Here is a 25,719-nt window from a genome sequence, read left to right on the forward strand (position 1 = left end):
GGCCCCCTCCAGCCCCTTCCTGACCCCCTCCAGCCCCCTCCAGACCCCTCCCAGCCCCCTCCTGACCACCCTCCCAGCCACCCTCCAGGCCCCCTCCAGCCCCTTCCTGACCCCCTCCAGCCCCCTCCAGACCCCTCCTAGTCCCCTCCTGGCCACCCTCCCAGCCACCCTCCAGGCCCCTCTGGCCCCCTCTTCGTCCCCTCCAGATCCCTCCAGGCCCCCTCCAGGCCCCTCCAGTTCCCTCCAGCCCCCTCTCCAGGCCCCGGGGCCACCCCCAGCCCTCCCCTGCCTCCCAGCAATAGGAACCCGGGGTGGCCTGGCTGTGGCAGCCTGGGGCCCCTTGAGTCCTTGAAGTGCCAAAGGGGGTGGGAAGCAGGCAGCTGTGGCAACAAAGCACCTTCGTGGGAACCGTTGTGCTGCTAAGGCGCCAGGAAGGACGTGTCTGTCACACGCGTGCACACACAAGCACGCACACTCGGCTCTTAAAGGGCCCCGGGGAACCCAGCGAAGGGGGCCATTTGGGGCAACCTTCCGTACCTTACACCGCTGGATTTCCGTCGGAGGAGAGGAGGCCACCTGATAACTGCTCTGTTTGAACACATCGCTTGGCAGTGGAAAGATTTGTATATTTTCTATGTCGTTTTCAGGAACAGGCAATGGAGTGATGTGTCTGCTTACAGTGATCTTGGTTTTACTAGACACGAAGCTAAAATGCCAGCTTGATCCTTTTAAACCCTGGCAAAGCTGTCCTTCCCATCCCGCTTGCTGCCCTTTTCCCACCAGCCTGGAAGCCAGCATCTCAGGGGACCTTCCAGAACTTTCCACGTCCTTGAAGGACTTCAGGAAGTCTCCCGTGGCAAGTGATTCACGTTTCAGGCGGAGTTGGGGGATCTCGTAGGTAGACAGCTGGCGTGGGAGAGAGCTGGTCTCCGTCAGCCCTGGAACGGACCCAGAATCTCGGAATGCACGACGGAGGAGCTCCCAGGAGAGGAGCGGGGAGGACGATGGAGAGGGGCCAGGCCAGGGCGGGGGCACGTCCTGACCCTGAGGCTGACGGGGCTGCGGCCCTGAGGTTCCAGTGACACCCTGAAGCCAGATAACTCTCTCCCTGCTTTCTCCTCCAGCTGGAGTCGGTGTGTTAGCTCAGGCCACCTCGGTGAAGGACCGCACACTGAGGGACAGCACAGAACGTGCTGGGGACCCTCTCTCCCCCCCCCTTTGTGCCCCTTCCCAGCTCGTGTGCTCTCTTTCTTTCTCTCAAAGTAAATAAATAAAATAAACTTTAAAAAAAAGGTAGACGGTAACCTGTAGGACATGTGACATGACGAAAGGGAACAAACAACAGAAATGTTGCCAAAAACAGGCAGGGCTGGAGAGGCCAGGCCATCAGAAGCAGACTGTGCGTGTCTGGGCTGACAGCTTTCTGACACCCCTCGGTCAGGTACCCATTGTGACTCCCGTCAGGGCCCAAATGGGGGTCCATGTGTCAACCCCAGAAACACAGACTAATGTCATGGCTGTTCTGTGGGTCACCGTGGGCTATGGCTGGGCGGGAAGCGTTCACCCCGGGTCTCTCCAACGAAGCCTGAGCTGGTGGTGGCCCCTGGTGCCATCCATGTCCTGGCCCCTTGCTCAAACGCCGATTCTGGTCCCGGTTACCATGCGTTGGTGGAAAGTCCGAGAACAGGACAGGACCTGTGAGTATTTCCTGACCCAGGATCAGGTGTGTGGTCCTTCTAAACCCACCTGCACCTCAGGCGAAATGTTAACCTGCCTCTCAATTTTCACACGCGTTACAGATGGATTACCACGCTCTGTGGCTTTGCTCCACGAGCCTTCCTGTTCTGTGTACCTGTTGGCGACCCTTTCTTCCGGATGATTTCCCACACAGGAACAGGGTTCTGTTCAGAAAAATGTTGAACTAAGCGCCAGACCAGGAACCAGTTCTTGAAGCCAAGTTGTGGTTTCAGATCATGTTTGTAGGGTCACTGACAAGGATATTGTTAGCTTAAGAAAACTCCTTCACCTTTCTCTGTGAGTTCGGGGAAAGGCGGTTGGTGGAAAGGTTCAGTGCCTGCGAGCCTGATAGGAAACATCAGCTCAAAGAGAGACACACACATGGCAAGCCCAGCACCAGAACTTACCGGAAGGTGTCAAGGGCTCCTAGGGAACAGTCACTCGTGTAGGGTCCGAGCAGATGGAAAGTTACAGTTGGCAACAGGAAGCATTGGCATTGTTATTAAAGGGATTTCTTAATTGTTCTCAGCTCGTAACATTGCTCTGAGCTGGCCGTTTGGGGGGTAGCAGATTGAATCGGGGAAAACCACACACAGCTACATACGTATGTGGTGCGACACGACTGAGTGACCTGAAAGTTGGGGACGTGTACTCTAAAGGCAAACGTTGAAAGGACTTTCAGTCAGTGCAGAGGACTTGGAAGGGCTGAGTTTACCTTCCTTGCAAGCCGACAGACTGCCAGGTGCTGGCAGAGGATACGAGATTCCTGGTTCAGAGGCAAAGGGCTTTGTTACTCATGGCAGAGCCCACAGCGTGGGCCTCAGCATCTTTGTGCTGCCTCCCTTTGCCCCCAAGTCCTCCTGGGGTGGCATGGACGGGCCCGGACGGATGCGGGCTCACACAGTGGGTTGCAGTAGAGGCGGGGAGCTCTGACCACTTCAGGGACTCCAGTCTTTTCAGGGGCAGGAAGCTTGCCTGCCTTTGTCCTGGAGGGAGGCATCGTATCTACCTTCCGTGGTTGTTTGCTGCACAAACATTGGACAGCTGAGATCAAGAGCAGTTTATGAGTCACATACACTCACCCCAGGGGGGGAAGACGTCACGCCGCACAGGGCCACATGGGTTGCAACCCCGGGAACAGAAAGAGCCCCGAGGGCTGTGGCAGGAGGCTCTCTGGAGGAACGAGAGAGGGTGGAGTGCCTTCAGGAGGTTCCCACAGGAGAGGGTGGCTGGCTTGTTTGAGTAATTCTGCGGCTGGCCTGGGAGGGAGACCCACCGCTCAGGGGTGAGCAGAAACCGTGCCTGGCCCCTTGATAAGGAGGGTTGTTTGGCCAGGGGGCCATATCTGTGGGAGCAGAGCAGGGAGGGGAACTTGAGCTTCGCCACTCGAAGCCCTCCAGTTCTACCAGATGCCAAGGCAGCGTGTACCCCTAAACCTTGATTGTAGGTCCCATACCGTATGGATCGTTAATGCCTCGTTCACATGCACAGAAATGAGACACTCGTGGAGAACTGTCTCCCAACAATGTGTACCCAATGTATCATTTTCGAGACCAGATTACGGAAGGAGAGAAAAAGCAAAAAACAAAACAAACGTGGAGGCGTTTTTCAAGAGCAGATTACAGAAGAAGGAGAACAAACATCGAGGCGTGTTCCCGCAACATCTTCTTTCCAAATGAAATAAAATACAAATATTTCTCTCCATCTTTATTTTGAAAGTTCACTGTTAGAGAGTTTTAAGACTAGAATACGGGGTATGGAGATTTTTCTTTCATAAAGGGCCAGATAGTAAATAGTTCAGGTCTTGTGGGGTTTACAGTCTCCATCACAACTCATAAGGTCTTCCACTATGACGTGAAAGCAGTCATAAACGGGATTGAAATGGGCATGCTGGCTTCTCATAAAGTTTTATTTAAAAAACAGACAATGAGCCCACGGGCCATAGTTTGCCAACTTCTATGACAGTGTATTATTCTTCCTTGATATGTGGTGACCTGTATGGTTCAAATATTTTTAAGTTTTAAGATTGGTCAGATCATGGCTTGTCTCAGCGTGGTGCCGGGTAAAACAAAACAAAGAACCCACTCAGATACCACAGAGACGTCTTCAAGTAATTTAAATCATTTTTAAAAATTTTCTAAACAAATTTATTTATTTATTTTGAGAGAGACAGAGTCAGCGGGAGTCGGGGAGGGGCAGGGAGAGAATCCCAAGCAGGCCCCACACTGCCAGCACAGAGCCTGATGCAGGGCTCAAACCCACAAACTGTGAGATCATGACCTGAGCCAAAACCAAGAGTCAGATGCTTAACTGACTGAGCCACCCAGGAGCCCCTAACTCTTTTTTTTTTTTTTTTGATAAGTCTATGTATTTATTTTGAGAGAGAGAGAGGAGGGGAGGGGCAGAGAGAGAGGGAGAGAGAGAGAAAATCCCAAGCAGACTCCACGCTGTCTGTGCCGAACCCTAGTCTGGGCTCGAACCCACGAACTGTGAGACCATGACCCGAGCTGAGATCAAGAGTCGGACTGTTAACTGACTGAGCCACCCAAGTGCCCCTTCAAGAAATTTCAATCTTAACAGGAGTCTTTCAAAGAAATTCAAGGAGGAATTTTATCACACAGCACATTGAAAATGGTGCTAAAATTCATGTCTGTCTAATTATATCTCTCAAATATAAGTTATCAAGAATCTCCAATGTCATTCCCTCCCAGACTCTATCAGAATTCCTATCAGCATTGGTTCATTTGCTTATTTCTTCTCCCAGTTTTAGCCACGTTTTTTATTATATGGATGATTTTAGTTTGGGGCTTTAAAGATTCTATTATTTAGCAAGTTTTAAAATATTTTATTTATTTTTGAGAGAGAGAGAGAGAGAGAGAGAGAGGACAACAGAGGAGAGGCAGAGAGAGGGAGACATAGAATCCGAAGCAGGTTCCAGGCTCTGAGCCGTCAGCACAGAGCCCGACGCGGGGCTTGAACCCACAGACCCCAAGATCAGACACTTAACCAGCTGAGCCCCCCCAGGCGCCCTTTATCAGCCGATTTATTGACCAGCACAACCAAACTGCCGACGCCTGCATGCTGAGGAGGGGGCTGGAGGATCCCTGCTCTTCTGGATTTGAGGAGATTGGGTCTGTAAATGCTGGAAGTAAAAGTACATTTTCCCCTGATGATAGTGTAAAAATGATATATTATTGGGGTGCCTCGGTGGCTCAGTGAGTTAAGCGTCCCACTCTTGATCTCGGCTCCGGTCATGATCTCACGATTCGTGGGTTCAAGCCCCGCGTCGGGCTCTGTGCTGACAGCGCGGAGCCCGCTTGGGATTCTGTCTCTCTCTCCCTCGCTCACTCTCTCTCTCTCTCAAAATAAATAAGTAAACTTAAAAATGTGAGATTTTATCTTACTCAGGTTTTAGGGGGCTTGTGACACTTTGAAAAGCATTTAAACTTCTTCATTCCATCTCTCCTCTTACCTCTCCTTGGGACACCTGCTCACTCTCTGTCTCTCTCTGTCTCAAAAATAAATAAAACATTAAAAAAAGTTTTTAATGGCACACAGGTGCCAAGCAGGTGCCACGCTGAGTGGATCCTGCCAGCTGAGAAGGGGGCACTCACACCCTGCGTTAGAGGTCACCACAACCTCAGCCAGAAACACGACCTTGAAAAGCCCCGGACAACAGGTTTGCAGGTGGCCGATTCTCTTGGCTTTTGTTACATGCCTAAAAAAACCCAAAACAAATGGTCTGAAATCTCTGTGCCTTCTTCTGCTCAATTTTGCTGTGAACCCAGAATGGTTCTAAAAATAAAAGCCATTTTTAATTTTTTTGGTGTATTTATTTATTTCTGAGACAGAGCACGAGTGGGGGAAGGGCAGAGAGCGAGAGAGACACAGAATCCCAAGCAGCTCCAGGCTCCGAGCTGTCAGCACAGAGCCCGACGCGGGGCTCGAACCCACGCACCGTGAGATCATGACTTGAGCTGAAGTCGGACACTCAACCGACTGAGCCACCCAGGCACCCCAAAATCCATTTTTTTAAAGCGTATTTTTGCCTTTCTCTTTGAGGGGTATTCTTACTGAGTATAGAATTCTGTCTTTACAAATCTTTCAGTGCTTAAAAATTGTCACTCGGTTCCTTCTGGTTTGCACTGGCCCAGCGAGAAGTCACCTGACTTGTCCTGTATGTGGAGAACTCCAGCAGCCACAAGGATTATATTAAACACTCATTTTCAACAATCCGAGCTTTGCCTGGATGTGCTTCTCTTCGTACTTCTCTTGCTTGGAGTTTGTTGAGCTTCTAAGATACGTGGGTTTAGAGTTTTCAACAAGTGTCCCTCCTAAACTGCTTGCCCATTATTTCTTCAAATACTTTTTCTCTCCTCTCTTGCTGGCACCCTGATTACATGACTGTTAGAACCCTTGAAAATGCCTCTGGGGTCACTGAGGTTCTATTCACTGTTCTCAGCCCCCTTTCTCTCTCCGCGAGAGTCTGAAAAATTTACACTGCGCTGGCTTCAGATAAACTGCCATTTCTTTTCTTTTCTTTTTAAAAATTTTTTTAATGTTTACTTATTTTTGAGAGAGACGGAAAGGCACAGAGTGTGAGTAGGGGACGGGCAGAGAGAGAGAGGGAGACACAGAATCCAACGCAGGCTCCAGGCTCTGAGCTGTCAGCACAGAGCCCGACTCAGGGCTCGAACCCACCGACCACGAGATCATCACCCGAGCCGAAGTCGGACACTCAACCGACTGAGCCCCCCAGGCACCCCTGGGTCTATTTTTATTCCCTGTGTTTTCCAATGACCATGGGTCCTGTTTTCCAGCTCCTTCACATGTCTGCTTTTGTGCTAAACATCGTGGATGTAATGTCACGTGTCTGGGTTTTGCTGTCTCCCTTAGTAAAATTACTTGCTTTTAGGACTTGTTTTAAAGTTCCGCGAGGACGGGCATGGAGCGCCTTTGCTCTAGAACTGGATCAACCCTGCTCTTATGGCATAATGTGGCCTGAATGTTTGTGTCCCCATAAGATTAAGGTCCTAACCCCCGATACGATCGTTGTTTGGAGGTGGGGCCTTTGGGAGGTAATTAGGGCCAGCTGAGGTCATGAGGATGATGTTCTCATGGTCTGACACCAGAGCTCCCTCTCTGTCTCTCTCTCTCTCAGGCAAGGACACAGCGAGAAGGTGGCATCTGCGGACCAGGAGGAGACCCCTCCCCAGAACCACACCCCCCTCATGCAGGGAGCCTGATCTTGGACATCCAGCCTCCAGAGCTGTGGGAAATAAAGGTCTGCTGTTCAAGGCACCCCGTCTGTGGCGTTTTGACGTGGTCACCTGAGCCGGCTAAGACACGGCAGGGCCTTCTGTGTCCCTGCTGAGTGCCCAACACGACCAATGGGCTTTCTCCCACTGTCAGAGCTCGGATGATTCCCGCCCTGTGGCCACCCCGCTCGCCCTCCTCGGGGCTCGTTCTTTCCCCAGCAGCTGCTCCCACCTGCCCTGTGTCCGCGTGGGCAGCTTGGTTCTTTCAGTAAAACCCCAGGGAGACCCCCCCCACTCCTATTTCCAGAGCGCCCTCCTCTCTGGGACCCCTCCCCTGAAATCCACTCCCCCCGAGGCTTCTAATTCAGCCTCTGTCCCCGCAGCCCGGCGAGTCTGCCTGCTGCCTATGGTCCAGCCGGCACCTGCAGGCAGAGAACGAGGGTGATGGAGGGACGCCCGCACCGCTTCCTTCCCTCGGCCTGCCACTGCTCTGTACACGCTCAGCACCCGTGCCCGCTATTTCCTACGTTTCGAGTTACCTGTGGCGGGAGGGATGGTCTGGGACCAGTTTCTCCGCGAGAGTCGGAGGCAGCGATCCCCACGAGGGACGTCTGTGGAGGTTCCCGTCTGTTGGCACCTGTTTTCTGTGTGAACTGAAAGACGATATCACCGCTGCAGTTTGTGGGACGGAAGTGACGGGGGTGGAGGAGAATAACTTCAAAGGAAAGGGTCCGTACCGGTGAGGGCCGGGATCCGTGCAGATCCCGCACCGACCGTGGCCGCAGTCGGAGGCGGACGTCCGGTGGGTTCAGCGGGTGCAGTGGGCCTGGAGACAGTTCGCGGATGGGCGCACCGCCGGGCACCAGGGTGACAGAGCGGCTGCAGTGGGGACCGTGGGGAGCAGGCTGGGAAGGAGGGGCGGAGGAAGGGCCGGGCACGATGGCTCACAGAGGGAACGAGAGGGACCGAGGGGTCCCTGGGGATTTGGAGAACAGAGAAAACGTTAGAAGCTTAGGACCCCTGAACGGAAAGGACATTGACGTGTCTTCTTTCTGAGTGGAGCGTGGATCCCCGGTGTGCTCGTGGGAGACCCGTAGCAGACACGGAGTAGGGAGGGGTGTTCCTAGAGATGAAACCACAAGCGACTATGAGTTCGGATGAGCTGCCCACGGGGACGTGGGACGCGGAAGCCAGCAGGGATGTTGCTAAGTCTTGGCGTGAAAGGAACACAGTGAACTCGGTGCTGAAATCCTGGACAGAAGTGACCGGCTGAAGGTCGGCAGATGACGTAGGGCAGGGGCATCGGAAGTGGTGCAGGTCACAGCCTGCTTCCCCAAGGAGCATGCTTTTCCCACGCACGTGGAGACATCTGGGCACACGGCCAGCACCCAGCCCCCCCGGCCCCCACGAGCTCAGGTGACGGGCACGCGGCCCCCAGGACTGTGTGGATGCTGAGTGTGCACATCCTGGGGCCGGACTGGGTGGGGCAGGAGGCCTGGAGCACAGAGGACGCCGGGTTTGGGATTCTGTGCCTCTCTGGGTCCCGGGCGGCTCGACCTGCGACTCGCAGATGGGTGACCCCCTACAGGACCTCAGGCGGGAGTGGGGAGGGGGTCACGACCTCCTCTCTGCCCTCCATCTCCCCTCTTTGTCCCTTGGGGTGTTTCCCCCTCCCTCCCCTCCCCTCTCCCTCCGTCCCAGGCACGGACTCTCTTCCCCGGAGCATTTCACCCCTGCGCGTGGGCAGACTTCTGTCTTGAGGAGACAAAGCGCTCCCATGGAAGAGAAACCGAGGCGTTTCGGGGGTTGCTGAAATGAACCTGTTATTTTACTCACCAGCCCCGTGTCCAGGGGGAGCGGCCCCTCCCCGGGACGGACACGAGGAGACACAGGAGACAAGGGGCTGGGGCTGGCAGAGGCGTCCCCGCTGCCTTGGAGGTGGGGTCTTCTCCATGTCTCCTGCTGGCTTGGTCATTTTCCCCAGTAACCTTGGGCCTAATAGTTAAAAAGAAAAAAAAAATCCTGTAACCGCCTCCTTTATCAGGAGACATACATGGCTTATCCCTTCCTGGGTGTGATCCCGTGAGCGCCCAGTGCCAGATGTGCACGTGGCCAGTTTTCCACGTCGGCATCCTGGTATGACCTGGCTCCCGGCCCAGGGCAGGGGGAGGCCTGGCCAGTGTGCCCGCAGCCCCTGGCGGAAACCTCGTATTGTCTCTGGAGCAGCGGGTTACCTCAGCCCCTTTTCCTAACAAAGGAGCCACAGGGCTGGTGCCCCAGGGGACACAGGAAGGTTATCTGCACTTGGTGAGCAAACAGAGAGCAGAATATAAAACGGCCCGTGGCAGCGGGCGCTGTGCATTCTGCCCTGGGGCGCAACATGGACATGGGACCTCGAGGCGTCCGGCTCCTGGCGGTTCTCCTGGTCCTGGGGCTGTGGGCCCCGGCAGGGGCCCACAAACCTTGTAAGTGAACGGCTGTAGGTTGTCCTGTGTCTCTCGGTGTCCTTGACCGGGCGATGGAGCACTGGGGCCAGCGAGCCCCGAGAACCTTCTCGCGCACCCCCAAAATGCAACGGAGGTGTGCAGACTGCGTGCTTTCTGCGGTGCCTCCCTTGGCCTCGCTGGGTCTCTGTGCTCTTGGTTGTTGCCCTCAAAGCGCCGGGGTGGGGTGTGATGGGCTCACTTGAGCGCAGAAGTAGCTAAAAAGGCACCCCGAGATTCGTGATGTGGGCTATGCGATTCGTGCACCCTTCCCGCCATCAGGAAGGACACCCTGATGACGGGGGGCTGTGTGGCACCTCCAGGAAAGCCATCCTTCTCGGACAAGGTCAGGGTGAGCACAGGAGCCGGGGGGCCAGCTGCGGAGAAGGGCTGGGAAGGGGCCCCCAGGGTGTCTGGAGCCCACGTTGGTCACCTTTTACTCTGACTTTTCCTAGGTCCTCTGTCGGCCCTGTTTCCAGAAGGTTTCTCCTTTTTTTTTTAAACTAATAAAATAATTTCTGCAGATGCCCTTTCTCAGAAGGGCATCACGTGGTTCAAATACAGGCAGGATGGGACTTTCCTGTTTCCCTGCGCGGCCGCAGGACCCACGTGGCAGGCGGGGAGCACGTGTGGTTCAGGCTGACCGAGGCTCTCTCCACAGCCCCCTGCCGGTGCTCACGGATAGCCCCCCACAAGAGGGAGAACTGTGGATTCCCGGGCATCACCAGCGACCAGTGCTTCTCCTCTGGCTGCTGCTTCGACTCCAGCGTCGTGGGGGTCCCCTGGTGTTTCCACCCCCTCCCGAAGCAAGGTAACCCCCAGGGGGGAGCTGGCCCTCTTCCGGCGCCCTGACCGGCTTCCCAGTGTGTATGTGTGGACCCCCGCCCGGGCCAGCCAGGAGGGAGGAGAAAGGGGGCCCTGGCCCGCTGTCCACACCCGGAGCCCCCAGGGTCAGCCACTTGCCCTTCTGCAGACTTTTGTGAGAACCCGTCAGTTTTACTGTGTTAGAAGGAAAAACAGCTCTCAGGGCCCTCCTAGCTGTGCAAGTACGACTTGGGAAGGAGCTTCTAAGGGCAATGAAGGCATTTCATAGGACGGTATCCACATGACCGCTCATGGACCTTAAATGGTAAGAGGCTCAGTTAAAACTGCCAGGATTTTCCTTTGAGAAGGAGTCTGACGTCAGTGCACATCAGCAAGACACCAGGTCTTTCATTCCAAGGCGTGCACAAGAGAAAGTCGCGTGTGCATAGCACTCCGTGTGGGTGGAACTCGTGCCCGCGGCCGCCCGTCCACACCGCCAGCAGCTGTGGGTGACGGGCTCCCTGGGCGTTGAAGGGGACAAGACAGACGGGTGGTTGTTCGCCGGGGCCCTCCCGCTGGCGGAAGCGGGGCTGGCTTTCAGCACCTCGGCCAGATGCTCCACATGCTCAAGTTCATGGTACGGTGGGTCGGCCCGTCTTACAGATGGGAATATCGGGTCCAGAGAGGCGCAATGGTTAACCCCGGGCCCCAGAACCTCTGACGTGCGGCCTCTGCGCGGATCGAAGGCGGCCGGCCTGGGGGTTGTAGTCCGGCGGCCCCCGCGCACGCCGAGGCTGAGGTCCAGCGCATCCCCCGGGGAGGACGGGAAGAGAAGTTGCCGTTAGCTAGCTGCCCTAACCGGGTCTCCGTGTCGCTCCTTTCCCGGTTCCGGGGGCCGCGTGACCAGCGTCGGAGGAGTGCGTCATGGAAGTCTCGGCCCGTAGGAACTGCGGGTACCCGGGCATCAGCCCCAAGGAGTGCGCCTCCCGCAAGTGCTGCTTTTCCGACAACATCTTCGAAGTGCCCTGGTGCTTCTTCCCGATGTCCGTGGACGGTAATGTCCGTGCAGGTCGGGGCGGCAGCCGGGGCCGTGGCGGGGGGCTGCCGGGCCCCGAGCCGACTCTGCCCCTCCCCTTCCCCCGCCATCGACACCAGGCCCCTGGGCCCCGTGGGGGCCAGGTCAGCACGAAACGGCTCTGAGGGCGAGTCCGGAATGCTGTCCACGCTGACGGCTGCTTTTCCAGAAGCCGAAAGCCCCCAGGCTCCCACTGTGGCTCGTGTGACGGCCGCAGGGAGCAGGTCACTTCAGTCACGCCCCCGGGTCCCGGTGCGGCTGGTGGCACCGCCCAACTCACTGTCCTCAGGCCACCGGTTTGCGGTGCTACTTACTAAGGGTGGTGTGCGGTGCTGGGGGCCGCGTGGGGGGACGTGGGCCTCCCCCAACCCCCGGGGCCTTACTGCTCCCTTCACGTGGGGGCCGCAGGGACACGTTCTGCCCACGGCTGCCTGCCCAGCGCCACCCCAGGAGGGTCTGGCTGCCCCCTCCCCATTAGCTGCAGCGTGTGTCCTGACACTGCGTTTGGCCACACCAAGGAAAGCTCAGACACTTTCCCAAAATGGGCACCGTGGCCTTGACCGTGCTGGATGGTCTTTCCCCGTTTTAGAACCTCAGGGTCCTCTGGAGAGTGCAGCCTTCTCTCAGACTCGTCCGAGCGATGCCTTCGCTAAGGGTCATTCTGGACAACTGCCATTCCTGGGGTGGGGGTGGGGGGGAGAATGGACACCCTAGAAGTGTCCCCCTTCACCCCCCAGAACGGGGGTCCTTCAGCAGGAAGTCCATTGACAACCGTCTCCCCCGGCCCCCTAACGCTGCCCATTTCAAACCTCCGCCATTTCCAATTTCCAGACTGTCATTATTAAGAGGAGTCCCTTCCGAGGACCCAGCAGCTCCCTGGATGTCTGGAAATGAGGAATACTCACCACCACATCTCAGGTTTCCTGACTTCCTGGCTTTCCTGAATCGGCCTTCTGTCCTTTCCACTGGTTCCACATACAACTCCTTCAAATAAAGAAAATCCTTAAAATCTGCTAAATTTCCTCTTGGCTTCATTGAGGCAAAAGCGGAGAGAGGGGGAGAGGGAGTGTGTGTGTGCAGGTGAGAGGGTGCACGGCTCTGATTCTCTCATTTGCTGCTGGAACAAGGGTCCACCCGGCACACGCAGGCTGCGCCAGCCGCAATCAAGGATTGTGTGCACGGGAATTTCAGAAACCACAACCACTCCTGTTCCCGATCACTTGTATAAAAACTCAAGTGCCTTTAGCCCTGAAAACCTCTTGGTGGCGGGGGGAGCGCCTCGGTGGCTCAGTCGGTTAAGCCAACTGAAACTTTGGCTCAGGTCACGATCTCGCAATTCGTGTGTTCGAGCCCCGCGTCGGGCTCCGTGCTGACAGCTCAGAGCCTGGAGCCTCCTTCGGATTCTGTGTCTCCCTCAGCCCCCTGCCCCGTCTCAAAAATAAGTAAATATTTTTTAAAAACTTAAAGTTTAAAAAATAAATAAATAAAATTTAAAAAAAGTCTTGGAGTAACACATAATTTCCGATCACAGTTACAAAATTGCTTCGCTTGTATCAAACGCGTCCCGGACCGCGGCTTCTGCACGGAGGGTGGGAGCCACCTGTTCACCCCGCGTGTGGGGCGGGGTGGGCCGGCTCAGCGCCCCCCCCCCCCCACACCCAGCGACACTTTTCCAAAATGGGCTTCCATGTTTCCTGGCCTCCCCCTCTAAGTGCCGAGGTCTGAAGCCGTCCGGAGAGGAGGCTGACAGCTTCCATCGTATCAAGCCAGCCCGGAGGAAGGTTTGGGCGCAAAACCTCGTTCTACGGGTCTCCACGAAAGGGTCCCGGCATTCTTCAGTCGGGCGGGAGTGCGGGCGATGACACAGGCCAGTCTTTCTGTGGCCTCTCCCTCCTCCCCGATGCCGCCTCCAGCTTGAGCCCACCGGCTTAGCCAGGGTGTAACCCACGGGCCCGCCTGCCACCGTGGAAATCCAAGGCCTCTCCTTCCAGGGCTGGGGGTTGCCCAGGGTGCCCACTCTGCATTCAAAGGTAGGAATGCTCAGAAACGCCGCTTCAAGGAAGGACCTCGGCCCACATCACCTCTCGGGACGCCTATTTTGAGTCAAGCCGAGTCAGCGTCATATCTTGGTCTGGCTTACAACACACCCGTGAGCTCAAGGAGACAAGGGCTCCCGTGGGACCGGGGTCTCTGACACAGGACAGATGGGCTGCGGAGACGGACCCTGGCGCCTGTGACGTCACTCACCACAGAGCACCGTGTCCCTCACCGTGTACTTCACGCCGGAGGCACAGCCGCGTCAGGCCCCGACCTTCGGAAAGGGTCTTGCCCCTGGACTGGAACCGAGAGTTTGGGGTTCTGCTCCCGGAACTGGCACAGGGCCGCCTTGCCTGCAGGGCTCGGGAAGCTCCAGGTCTCATGCCCTCCGTGGGCCTTTCCTGGCCCGCCGCTCCTGTCCTCGGGCCCTCTGCACCCCTCGGCGGGCGCAGGAACGTGGCATCCTTCTCGGAGCTTTCTCGTGCCCCCCACTCCCCAGCCTCGCTTCCTCCCGGAGGGTCTCCTGGTGCAGCACGCCTTACCTGGAGGAGCGGAGCCTACACCGCCCGTCTGATGACCAAGGGTGGATTCTTGAACAGCGGCCATGGCCTTCGCCCTGGGCTCAGGGGCTTGGCCGACTTACCCCGTGTCAGATACTCTGCATCCTGCTCCACCCCTGCAGATTGCAGGCCACGGCGGGGCACCCCACCGTGGTGGCTGGGGCTGTGCTCCCTCCTCCCCCTCCAGATGGGCCACGGGAGGGTCCTCGTTGTCCCAGGAGCAACAGCTGGTGACATTCAAACCCACCCCATGAGAAAAACCAACCTTCCTTTCTCCTCCTCCGATGAGGTCGTTCCTTCACCCCTTTGCCATGTCTGCTTCTCTTTCCCTCCTTCCGCCTCCCTCCCGTGGGACCCCGCTGGCCGGGCAGGGGTGCAGAGGGTCCAGCGGTTGCCCCCAGAGCCCGAGCAGAGGAAGGGGAAGGCCATCTCCGGCCCTCGATCCCACCGTCCTGGTCTCTGGCTTCTCAGTGTCTTGCAGGCTTCTTCCTGGCTGGTTCAGGTAACAGGTGCCGTGACAGGTGCTCACAGAAGAGGGGACCGGCCAGCCTTTTGGCAGCGGGAACAGCAGGACGAGCCACAGGGCACAAGTGGGTTGATATCCCATGTGTGTGACCTTGGGGGGGGGGTTCTCTTATCTCTCAAGATCTTCCGCTTTTCTGTTTGTAAAACATAGGTAAGAGTTAGATTCCTAGCCATGTTGTGGTGGGAATTAAAACTGATCTTTGTGAACTGCCTGGTGCCGGGTATGCTGTGGGCTCTTTCGGGAGAGTCTGGGCAGAGGTGACCGTCTGCTCTCATCCTGACACCAAGTGGGGTCATGTAGGAAAGCCCGTCCCCACGCACAGCAGCATGGCTGTGTCCAGAATGTGGAGGGAGCCTGACGAATACGTATCTACTCCTCGTATTCACGACACGGTCACCATGTCCCGAATATATATGTGCGGCCGATTCTCTGTTCAAGGTTCCCGAGGGCCTCCTAACCAATTTCATCAATGACCAATGTGACGGTGCTTGATGTGTGTGTCTGCTTAAAGACAATTTATTTCAAATGTATTATTGACTCATTAGCATTGAACCCACAGCCAACAGCACTATAACTCATGCCCGGACGTACCTCACATGCACACCTGCTTTCTCTGCACGGCACGACACGACCTTCTCGCCCACAGGTCGCACTTCCCCACTGTGCACGGGAACCATTTAAACAGAGAAATCAACGAAAAGCACAAAGGTGCGAAAAATGAAGTACTAAATCAGCCATGAAAGGTCTCCTGTCTACAGTCTGAGAGCTGTAATGAGAAGGCACAGTGTCACCTTGCCGGACCTCGGCTGGCAGTGTTCGTGTCACAAATAAACATTAGCCAGCAGGTGAATTTGCACATAGGGGATCTGAATTATGAGGATCGGTTATATATTCATCATAGGTATTGCATGCTCAATACACGGATGTTGGAGGTGTGGTTTATACACACAAATACCCATCGCTGTTGCCTTGAGGTCCAGGGGCCCCGGGCCCCCCCCCCTGCCCCTTTTGCTTAAAGAAAGAGAAGGAAAGACCACAGCACAATCTGAGCCTCCGTGGGGAGCCCTGGAATCGGGCTGTGGCAGTGAGAGCATAAGTATCAGATCTCCAAAATACATATGCTGCACTTATATTCTATATGATTTCTGCTTCAAGCTCAGTTCGCAGCTGTGTGACCTTGAGCAAGTTACATAGATGTTCTGTGCCTAATTTTACTCGTGTGCAAAGTGGGGGTATTGACAGCATCTTTTCTAAATTTTATTTGAAGGAGAGAGAGAGAATATCGTAAGCAGACTCCAAGCCCAGCCCAGAGTCCCATGTGGGGCTCACCCTGGGATCATGACCTGGGCTGAAATCTCAATGGACTGAGCCCCCCAGGTGCCCCCAATAGCATCTTGTTGTGAGGAGTCAATGAGCCAATTCGTGCAACATGCCGACCACAGTGTCAGGCACATAGGAAGGGCTCAGTGAGAACGTAATGCCAGTTACAGTCATTGTTGAAGCCACAGCCCAGCAGTCCAGGCCCCACCAGGAGACAAATGTGTCCCCACTGCCTCAGGACACAGCTCTCAGACCCTCCACGATCCTGCCTGCTGATGCAGGAGGCCAGTCCCTCCAAGTCCCCTCCCCAGGGCTTCTCCTGTGGCCCTGGCTGTGCTGTGGTCCTGGGGGCAGTGGTCCCTGTCCCAGGCACTGGCCAGAGGTGTTTCGGTGAAGAGGACTTTTTCGGTCCCATCACCAGCTTCTCACAGCCTCTGTCCCCTGCCCAAGGCTTGTCTGCCTCTAAGTGAACATCTGTGGGAGGTTTCCAGGACATTCCTGGGAGTTTGCTGCCTTTCCCCACGGCCCAGATGGGTTGGGAACAGAGGGGTAGCCTCTGTCCACAGCACCCGGAAGAGTCTGACTCCTACTCCAGCCCAGCCGGGCTCCCCTGGCAGCTCAGACAGGGACGTGCTGATACCATGGCTGGATGACCAGGTTTCTACAAGGTCCCATGGCTGGCCGACTCCATGATTCCCTGTAGCCCAAAGAGAGCACAGAACTTCATAGGTGCTCAACCTTCATCTGGCACAGGCAGAAACGTGGCTTGGGGGAAAGAAGGACCGTTCTGTTCTGTTTGTCCTACTTGGGACACAGGGCTAGTGACTAGAAGGACCTTCCGGCCAAGGACGCTCATGCAGCTCCCGCGCCAGTCCTCTGGTGCCCTCTGCTGACCACCCTGGGAGCAGACGTCCCCAGCATTCACCTGTTGGGCACCTGTGGGTTTCCCCAGGCAGTTGCCAAGATTTGGTGTCTGACCACACAGCCTCCCAATGTCAAGAGAGCGATCTCAGTAACAAGTGTAAGTTGCTGAACTCATAACGTAAGTCAGATTGGACCAGATTTAGTGATGTGGGCTCACAAAGCCGAGATTCTGTGTCCGACGATGCAGCTGGAGGGGGCGGTGGGGGGTTAGAAAAGGCTCTCTTGTGGCTGGAAGACAGTCATGTGTCTGCACATGGGAGGGGAAGGAAAGGGAGGTGGGAGGGGAGAGAGGAGGGTGGGAGAGAGAAGGGCAGGGAGAGGGAAGGAAAGGGAGAGGGGAGGCAGGGGGAGAGGGACAGAGGGGAAGGGAAAGAGGGAAGGGGAGGACCGAGATCCAGTCTCTCTGACCCTAATCCTACCAGATCAGGGTCCTACCCTTATGGCTTCATTTAGGCTGAATTACATCTGTCAAGGCCCCCGTGTCCAAATACCATCAACCTGAGGGGCAGGGCTTCGACATATGGGTTTGGGGGCACCACTCAGTCATAGCATCAGCCCTCAGCTCACTGACTTGACACGAGTGATGCTGATAATTGTAACGGTTGTACCTTAAAAGTTTGTTCTTTTTTTTCAAATCAGCTCTATTGAGGTATAATTCAATACAATAAAACGTGCCTAATTTAAGTGACTTGATTCGGTGAGTTTTGAAAAACGTACGCGGTCACGGGAACACTACCGCACGAAGGTGCCGAATTCCCTCCGCCCTTTGGCGGTCGGTCCCTGTCTCCCACCTCCAGCGCCGAGAGACCGACCGTCCACGTTCTTTCGGGACAGTCTTGACTCCTGTGGATTTTCACAAGTTGACCGAAGAGTGTGTGCTCCTGGGCCTGTCTCCTTTCACCCGGCACCGTGCTCTCGAGACGTATCCCGGTCGCTGCGGGTAAAGGGACTCCTTTCCATCGTCCCCCCACCGCGGGGACACCGCACGCTGCGAACGGCTTGCCAGCTGCTGGACACGTGGGCGGTTCCTGGTTCTTTACTGCGAACCAAGTGCTATGGATGGTCTTCAGTGGGCTTTGGGAAGACACCTCTACTCATGGCAACTATCTGGTGGTCAGATTGCCGCGTAGTGTTCTGCTCAGCTTCCTAAGAATGTAACAGACTGTTCTCTGGAGTCATCGGCCGGCTTTGCCTTCCCGGGAACAACGTATGAGGACCCCAGGTGTCCTCCTGTCCTCGCCAGCACCTGCCGACATGTGTTAATCGTAGCCAGGCTAGTGGATGGGATACAGTATTTTATTTTCATTTCTGTCTCCCTGGCAGCCGGTGATACGGAACATCCATTCGTTGGCCCATCTGTGTGTTACATCCTGTCCTCCGCGAACGCGTCTGCTCAAACCTTTACGCCATTTTACTCAGGGGGCTTTGTGGTCTTTATACCGAGTCGGAGCGCTCTTCACCTGTTCTGCAAGCGAGTTCTTCATCGGGTGTGTGTTGTGCAAACGCTCTCCCCCAGTCCGCCGGGTACCTTTCCATTTCCTTAACAGGACCTTTCAAGGAGCAAATGGTTTTCATTTTTCTGAAGTCCCGCCTTCTTTATGACTCACACTTGATGGGTCCCCGCTCAAATAAAATCTGTCTGATTCAAGGCCACAAGGACTTGCTGGTATATATTCTTCTAGAAGTTTCATAGCTTTTGCATTTTGGGTCTAGGACACTGTTCAAGTTAACTTTTCAGTAGGAATGTGGCTCTGATTTTGGCTCAGGTCATGATCTCACGGTTTGTGGGATCGAACCCCGCATTGGGCTCTCTTAACTTGACTGAGCCACCCAGGCGCCCCTACGCTGTTGTGTTTTTCAAATGAAACACGTATCTGAAATAAGAGATTTTTATATCAATTTACTTTATCCTACGCCATACAAACTTATTGGCAATTATTTTTTATAATTCCATCAGAAAGGGTTTGGGGCTTTTTTTCCCCCATGTAAAGTGTTCACAGACAGAAGGGTTGGGAAGGGTTGCTCAGTCTGCTTCTACGCTCCTTCCACTCTCGACCCCCATCACTCTCGACCTCTCACCCCCATGCATTACTCATTGACTCTAGAATCTGAACTTCTGTGCTTTGTGGCGACACTGTTCTGCAAAATGCACCTCGGCACACTGGGCGTATCGAACTAGGATCCAAATGATCCTCGTCGTGGCAAATAAACCACGCAGGGCTCCCGTGTGCCCGCTCTCAGTTTGTTTCACCAGGTCTGCAAGAGCCTGATGATAAGAAAGTGCTCAGCCTCTGCGGATGGTTTTCCATTCGTATCCGAAGCCACTGGGCGCGTGCTGCCTAGCTCACCTCTGGCCTCAGGGCGCAGCTCTGTGGTACAAGGTTCCTCCCCAAGCGCGTCCGGGTGACGCTCATTTCCCCATCCTCCGTCCACAGACCCCATAGAGCAGGGGGGAGCTGAGCAGCCAGCGGCTGCCAGCTAAGCGGGGGCGGCTCGAGACAAGAGCGGGAAGGTCAGGTGAGGCCAGGCGTCTGCTCCAGGACTGTCCCCAGCTGCTCCGGGCATAAAACTCAGGGGCTTGGTTAGCGAGTTAGACCAAGTCCCGCGGAACTGAGTCACGAGGGACCAAGAATGCTTATCGTCTGCACCCCCCCGATCATCACAGTCGTGGTAAAGCAGACACCGTGTGGGTCTCTGTCGTGCCGGCGACGACCCCGGGCGCTGGCAGGTGGATGGTGCTTCGCCCACTAGGTTGTGCCGAGCGTGGCTCCTCGAGTCACTCCACCTCGGAAGGAAGGCATCACGGTTATCCATCAGGAAACCGCGGCTCGGGTGTCCAGGGACACCCACGAAAGCTTGAATCCTAGTCTCTGTCTCCAGACCCACCAGGGTCATCCTCTCTCAACCTTCCTACCCCACCGCAAAGATCACGGTGAAGAACCCGGCCCGTGACCACTGTGCTCGGCTCTTGCCAAAAGGAGGCCAAGTACCGGAGATCCTTCTGCCCCCCCGGGGCTGCCCAGGGTCCCTCCCCCCACGTTTGTTCCCAGTCTCCGGATGTCTCACCCTGCCCTGGTGCCCTGGAGAGAGGCGCCTTCCCGTTTCAGGCGACACTGACTGACTCACATCCCGCCTGCCTGGTGGAAGTCAGTGCAGGGTCTCCTGTTCCTTTACTACCACCTCTGTTGGAAAGAGCAACGTGCTAATGTTCATAGCCAACACCCACGCGTCTTTCCTCCCACGGCGGGCATGGGTGTTGGTGAAATTATTTTTGCAATTAACACATTCACCGACTCGGTGTCCCGAGCCACTAGAGGGCGGTAGCTGCAGCCGCGAGAACGCAGCATGGATCCCACAATGTGGCCTTTGACTTTGAGTTTCTGACGCCCCCTCCAGACCGCAGTCTTCTTATCAGGGGTGATCACATCTTCTTCCTTTATAGGCTCCCACAGCACCTGGGCTGAAGGCTGTGCACACAAAGGATGTTTGGTAAATATTGACTGATTGTTCTTTGTCCAATAACTTATCCACCTATAGGAGTTCAACAAACACGCACGCTTTGGTAAAACCCCTCAAGACGTTCAAACACAACATCTCGGAGAGTGCTCTGTACGAATAATCTGCTAATGAACCGTGCTATTTAGCTTTTTGCCTTTTGAGGCACCAGTCTTGAGAGCAGGTGGGCACCTTCATGACTAAGAACCACAGGGACGCATGGGCTGTTGAGGCCACCTGTTTCCTATGGATGTTGCCCTTCTCTGTGATGTGACACACTTTGCTTTCAATTCCCTGGTGGATTAAATGCTTCACGGGGTGAATGCGTGACAGCAGGGAAAAAGCACTCCTCAAAGCATTGATGGTGAGTACAAGAAGGGTGTACGTGAGAGACGTTCGCTCCAACAATGTCCATGTGGCACCTTTGACGCAAACCAGCTGGAGTCCCTGTGAGCAGCAGCCCCGGAGAGGTGACTGGCTGTGGGGAGTTTCTCCTCCATGCAGAGGACTCCCCCTGCCCTGCACGGACACGTTCAAGGAAGCAAGTGGAGACTCTGGTCCAGGCCATCTTGTACATTCTCTTTGTAGTTTTGATGGTCCAATATGTGGGTTTTTTTTTTTTTTTTTTTTTTTTGCTTTTGGCAAACAATGCATGTCTTTTTTATTTTTTATTTAAAAAAAGTTTTTTTAATGTTTTATTTATTTTTTAAGACAGAGACAGACAGAACATGAACGGGGATGGGGCAGAGAGAGAGGGAGACACAGAATCCGAAGCGGGCTCCAGGCTCTGAGCCATCAGCACAGAGCCCGATGAGGGGCTCGAACTCACTGACCGTGAGATCGTGACCTGAGCCGAAGTCGGACGCTCCACCAACTGAGCCCCCCAGGCTCCCCGAACACAATGCATTGCTTAAGGATGGCGTCTGCTTTCCATTTCTTTTGAAGTCCTTAAGAACTATTGCAGCTGGACTAAACGTTGTCTGAGGTGTGGTTGGAAAGAACCAGGCATGGCATACGGTTGTGTTTTATGAGATGTAAGATGCTTTCAATTCTATTGTTCTTACTGTGTCTTTTAGTGAAACATCTAATAGGCCATTTAGCCTCGTCTGGTGGATAGTGCTCATTTCCAGAAAGTCAGAATCATCATCTCTAGCTTATTCTCTGACGGATTTCGAGGGGGAAGGACGAGATGAGGTACAGCAGGGGGACAAACAGATAGCACCTTCGATCCAGGGGTTAATAGTGCGAACCCTGATCACTTACTTGGCACTTGCCGCTGGGACGCCGAGCCACACACATACAGCCTCCTCGTCCCCACCCAGGACACAGCCAGGCCTCCGTATTTGGCAGATTTGTCAAGCCTACTGATATAGAGGGAAAGCTGAGGTTGCCTCGCGGAAGCCCAAAGACCTGGGACTCAAAATCGGAAAACTTGAAATGACTGGAGGCTTTGTTTCCTATTAAGATGGAATTCTGGAAGAGGTTCCAGAGTGGTCCCCTCCCTCATCCCTGACCAGATGAACATCTCTGATATTGACCCGGCATCCCGGATGGAACATTACAGTTGCTTCTCCAAACCGGGACCCCAGTGTTCTGATCCCCAGCCTCAGAGCCGGCTTGTCCCAGGCTTGGCCACACTCAGCACATTCCCTCCTTCCTTCCCAAACCACCTTACATTGTCTGGATTTTCTAAATAAACATTTTCAGCAGCCAGGAGGGGAGTTGAGATGGCGGAGTAGTAGGGGAACCCAGGGCTCGTCTCATCCCTTGAACGCAGCTACATTAACATCAAATCCTTTTGAACACCTAGGAAATCGATCTGAAGATTAAGAGAACAGTCTGTCCACCCAGAGGGAGAGGACACAGCAGGTACGTGGTGCGGAGACGTGAATTAGGGGAGAGGAAAGCCGAGGTGGCGTGTAACGGGGGGGAGCCCTTTTCTCGGAGAGAGGAGAGAGAGAAAAAGAGAGAGAAGCGCCCTGGGTTCGCTCCAGAAACACACTCCCCAAAACCATTAACTGGGGAATTGAGGGGAACGATTGCAAGTGTTTACGTGCAGCAGAGCTCAAGTTCTGAGGTTTTAAAAGTCTGAGCCATTGGACAGAGTCAAGCCATGCCCGTGGCCGCGCTCCTGGGGAGGAGAACAGAGGCCCGGGAGTGGGCTGCAGACAGGGGGGTGTGAGGATCCCCCGGGTCCCTCTGGGAGAGAATGTTCCCCTTCCCTGAGTTCCCTGGCAAGAGGGCAGATAGAGTGGTCGCAGCTTGTCACTGTGCCTCACCATAAACTCCAGGCACCTGTGCAGCCGTGCGACTGCTTTTCTGGGATGAAACAGTGCCGGGCACAGTGCTGCGAGGCCGCGAGGCTCTCCTCTGGAGGAGGCGAGTGGGTCTCCAGCTTGTCAGGCCCTTTAAGATTTGGGGTTTTGAATTCCAGCCGCACCAGAGAGAAAGCACAAGAGAGCTGTGGTGCTGGCGGGTTGACGGCAGACAGGTTGAGGGCAGGGATCCGACGGAAGCCGGGGACACAGGAGGGGAGACTGCTTGTCTGTGAGGGCTACCTGAACCGCGGCGGGTGCCTGGTCCCCTCTCTGGGAATGAGAGAGCAGGGTGTCACTGTTCCCCTCCCCCCTCCCCCACCGGCATGGTCAGACTTCAGCGAGCAGCACGGCTTCCCCAGTGGAGGGGGGAGCTGCTTACACCAAACCCTATCCCCCTGCTCCGTGCAGGTGCATTTTTACTACGACAGGTCTGACTGTGCCCCAGCACAGTGGGATCATCTCCCAGAGGACCAGCACAGGCCCCCTGCATGCATCAAGTCTACCGATCATAATTTCTTCTTTTTTTTACGGTTATTTATTTATTTTGAGAGAGGGAAAGAGAGAGAGCGTGTGCAGGAGGGGCAGAGAGAGAGAGAGAGAGACAATCCCAAGCAGACTTCATACCGTCAGCCAGAGGAGCCCAATGCAAGGCTCAAACTCACAAACCCATGAAATCATGACCTGATCTGAGATCAAGAGTCGGATGCATAACCAACTGAGCCACGCAGGCACCCCAAGTCTACTGACCACAGAGTGTCCACAGCATCAGCTGCAGTTCTGGTGGAAATAGGACCCGGCCTTCTTTTCTTCCTTTTCCCTTTGGAACCAGGCGTATAGTCTTTTGTTTTTGTTTTTTATTTCATTTTCTCTTTTTTGGATAGGCTTCTTCTTCTTTTTTTCCTTTCTTTTTCTTTGGAATTGGGTTTGTAGTTCTTTGTTTCTCTGTTTGTTTTTTGTTCCTTTTCCTTTTCTCCTTTTGTGGATCAGGCTTTTTAATTTTTATATCAGGTTTATTGTAGCAAAGCAGGGTTCACACAGCACACACCAGAAATACTTCCTGAAGTGCCAGTCCGTGCACAGTATGACCCCTTCTTAATACAGCATTACACTCAGGAGCAGGAAACATACAAGCTTCCATAATAGAAAACTATTGTATCATAAATGTAGACTTACGGAACACAGTGACTCCAGAAAGCACAATAATATTTATCATAGGAGTCCAGAAGAAGAGCAGGGAAAAGGGGCAGAAGGTTTATTTGAACAAATTATAACTGAGAATTTGCCTAATCTGGGGAAGGAAACAGGCATTCAAGTCCAACAGGCACAAAGAACTCCTCTCAAAATCAAAACAGGTCAACACCAAGACATATCATAATGAAACTTGCAAAATACAAAGATAAAGAGAGAATTCTGAAAGCAGCTAGGGACAAAAGGTCCTTAACCTACAAGGTTAGACACATAAGGTTAGCAACAGACCTGTCCACTGAAATTCAGCAGGCTGGAAGGGAGTGGTAGGAAATAGTCAAAGTGCTGAACGGGAAAAATATGCAGCCAAGAATTCATTATCCAGCGAGGCTGTCATTCAGATTAGAAGGAGAGATAAAGAGTTTCCAAGACAAGCAAAAACTAAAGGAGTTCATGACCACTAACCAAACCCTGCAAGAAATATTAAGGGGCAGGAAAGAGAGACCAAAAGCAACAAAGGCTAGAAAGGAACAGAGACGATCTACAAGAATAGCGATTTTACAGGTAATACAATGGCACTAAATTCATATCTATCAATAATTACTATAAATGTAAGTGGGCTAAATGCTCCAATAAAAAAACATAGGGTACCAGGATGGATTAAAAAAAACAAGACCCATCAATATGCTGCTTCCAAGAGACCCATTTTATACCCAAAGACACCTCCAGATTGAAAGTGAAGGGACGCAAAACTATCTGTCATGCTAATGGATGTCAAAAGAAAACTGGAGTAGCCATACTTATGTCAGACAAACTAGATTTTAAACCAAAGACTGTAACAAGTGATGAAGAAGGGCATTATATCATGATTAAGGTGTCTATGCAAGAAGATCTAACAATTGTAAACATTTATGCCCCCATCTTGAAGAACCCAAATATATAAATCAATCACAAACATAAAGAAGCTCATTGATAATAATACCATAATAGTAGGGTACTTTAACACCCTACTTACAACAATCGATTGCTCATCTAAGCAGAAGATCAGCAAGGATACAATGGCTTTGAATGACATACTGGGCTGGACTGACTTAACAGACATATTCAGAGCTTTTCATCCTAAAGCGGCAGAACATGTATCTACTCGAGTGCACATGGGACATTCTCCAGAATAGATCATGTACGGGGTCACAAATCAGGTCTCAACCAGTACAAAAAGATTAAGATCATAGCATGCATATTTTCAGACCATAATGCTATGAAACTTGAAGTCAACCACAAGAAAAAATTTGGAAAGACCACAAATATATGGAGGTTAAAGAATGTCCTACTAAAGGATAAATAGATTAACCAGGAAATTAAAGAAGAAATAAAAAAAAACACATGGAAGCAAATGCAAATGAAAACAGTACAAAACTTTTGGGCTGCAGCCGGCAAAAAGTGGTCTCAGATGGAAGAATATAGCAATATAAGCCTACCTCAAGCAAGAAAATTCTCAAATACACAACCTTATACCTAAAGGAGTTGGAAAAAGAACAACAAATAAAGCCTAAAATCAGCAGAAGAAGGGAAATAATAAGGATTAGAACAGAAATAAATGACATAGAAATAAAAAAAAAAAAACCACACAGTAGAACAGATCAATGAAACTAGGAGCTGGTTCTCTGAAAGAATTAACAAAATTGATAAACCCCTAGCCAGACTTATCAAAAAGAAACGAGAAAGGACCCAAGTAAATAAAATCCCAAATGAAAGAGGAGAGATCACCATCAACACTGTAGAAATACAATTATAAGAGAATATTATGAGCAATTATACAGCAACAAATTGGGCAATCTGGAAGAAATGGATAAATTCTTAGAAATGTATAAACTACCAAAAGCTGAAATAGAAGATTTGAACAAACCCATAACCAGCAAAGAAATTTAATCAGTAATCAAAAATCTTCTAACAAACAAAAGTCCAGGGCCAGATGGCTTCCCAGGGGAATTCTACCA

General features: G+C 53.4%; 2 protein-coding genes across 2 annotated transcripts in view; both read left to right on the forward strand.

The window, feature by feature from the left end:
* The window catches only part of TMPRSS3 (transmembrane serine protease 3), a 6,917-nt gene extending 5,775 nt beyond the window's left edge, over positions 1-1,142 (forward strand). The window contains exons 5-6 of the mRNA XM_049628506.1: positions 784-856; positions 1,125-1,142. Of these exons, the coding sequence (XP_049484463.1) occupies positions 784-856; positions 1,125-1,142 (91 nt within the window). The remainder of the gene's footprint in view (positions 1-783; positions 857-1,124) is intronic.
* Positions 1,143-9,345: 8,203 nt separating this feature from the next.
* On the forward strand, positions 9,346-12,393 carry TFF2 (trefoil factor 2). The gene is made up of 4 exons (XM_049627826.1): positions 9,346-9,460; positions 10,140-10,289; positions 11,190-11,336; positions 12,189-12,393. The coding sequence occupies exons 1-4, from the start codon at positions 9,376-9,378 to the stop codon at positions 12,200-12,202; spliced, it is 396 nt and encodes a 131-aa protein (XP_049483783.1). The 5' UTR covers positions 9,346-9,375; the 3' UTR covers positions 12,203-12,393.
* Positions 12,394-25,719: the final 13,326 nt, after the last annotated feature.

Source organism: Panthera uncia, chromosome C2, assembly GCF_023721935.1.
Source record: "Panthera uncia isolate 11264 chromosome C2, Puncia_PCG_1.0, whole genome shotgun sequence".
In the NCBI taxonomy this organism is placed as follows: Eukaryota; Metazoa; Chordata; class Mammalia; order Carnivora; family Felidae; genus Panthera; species Panthera uncia.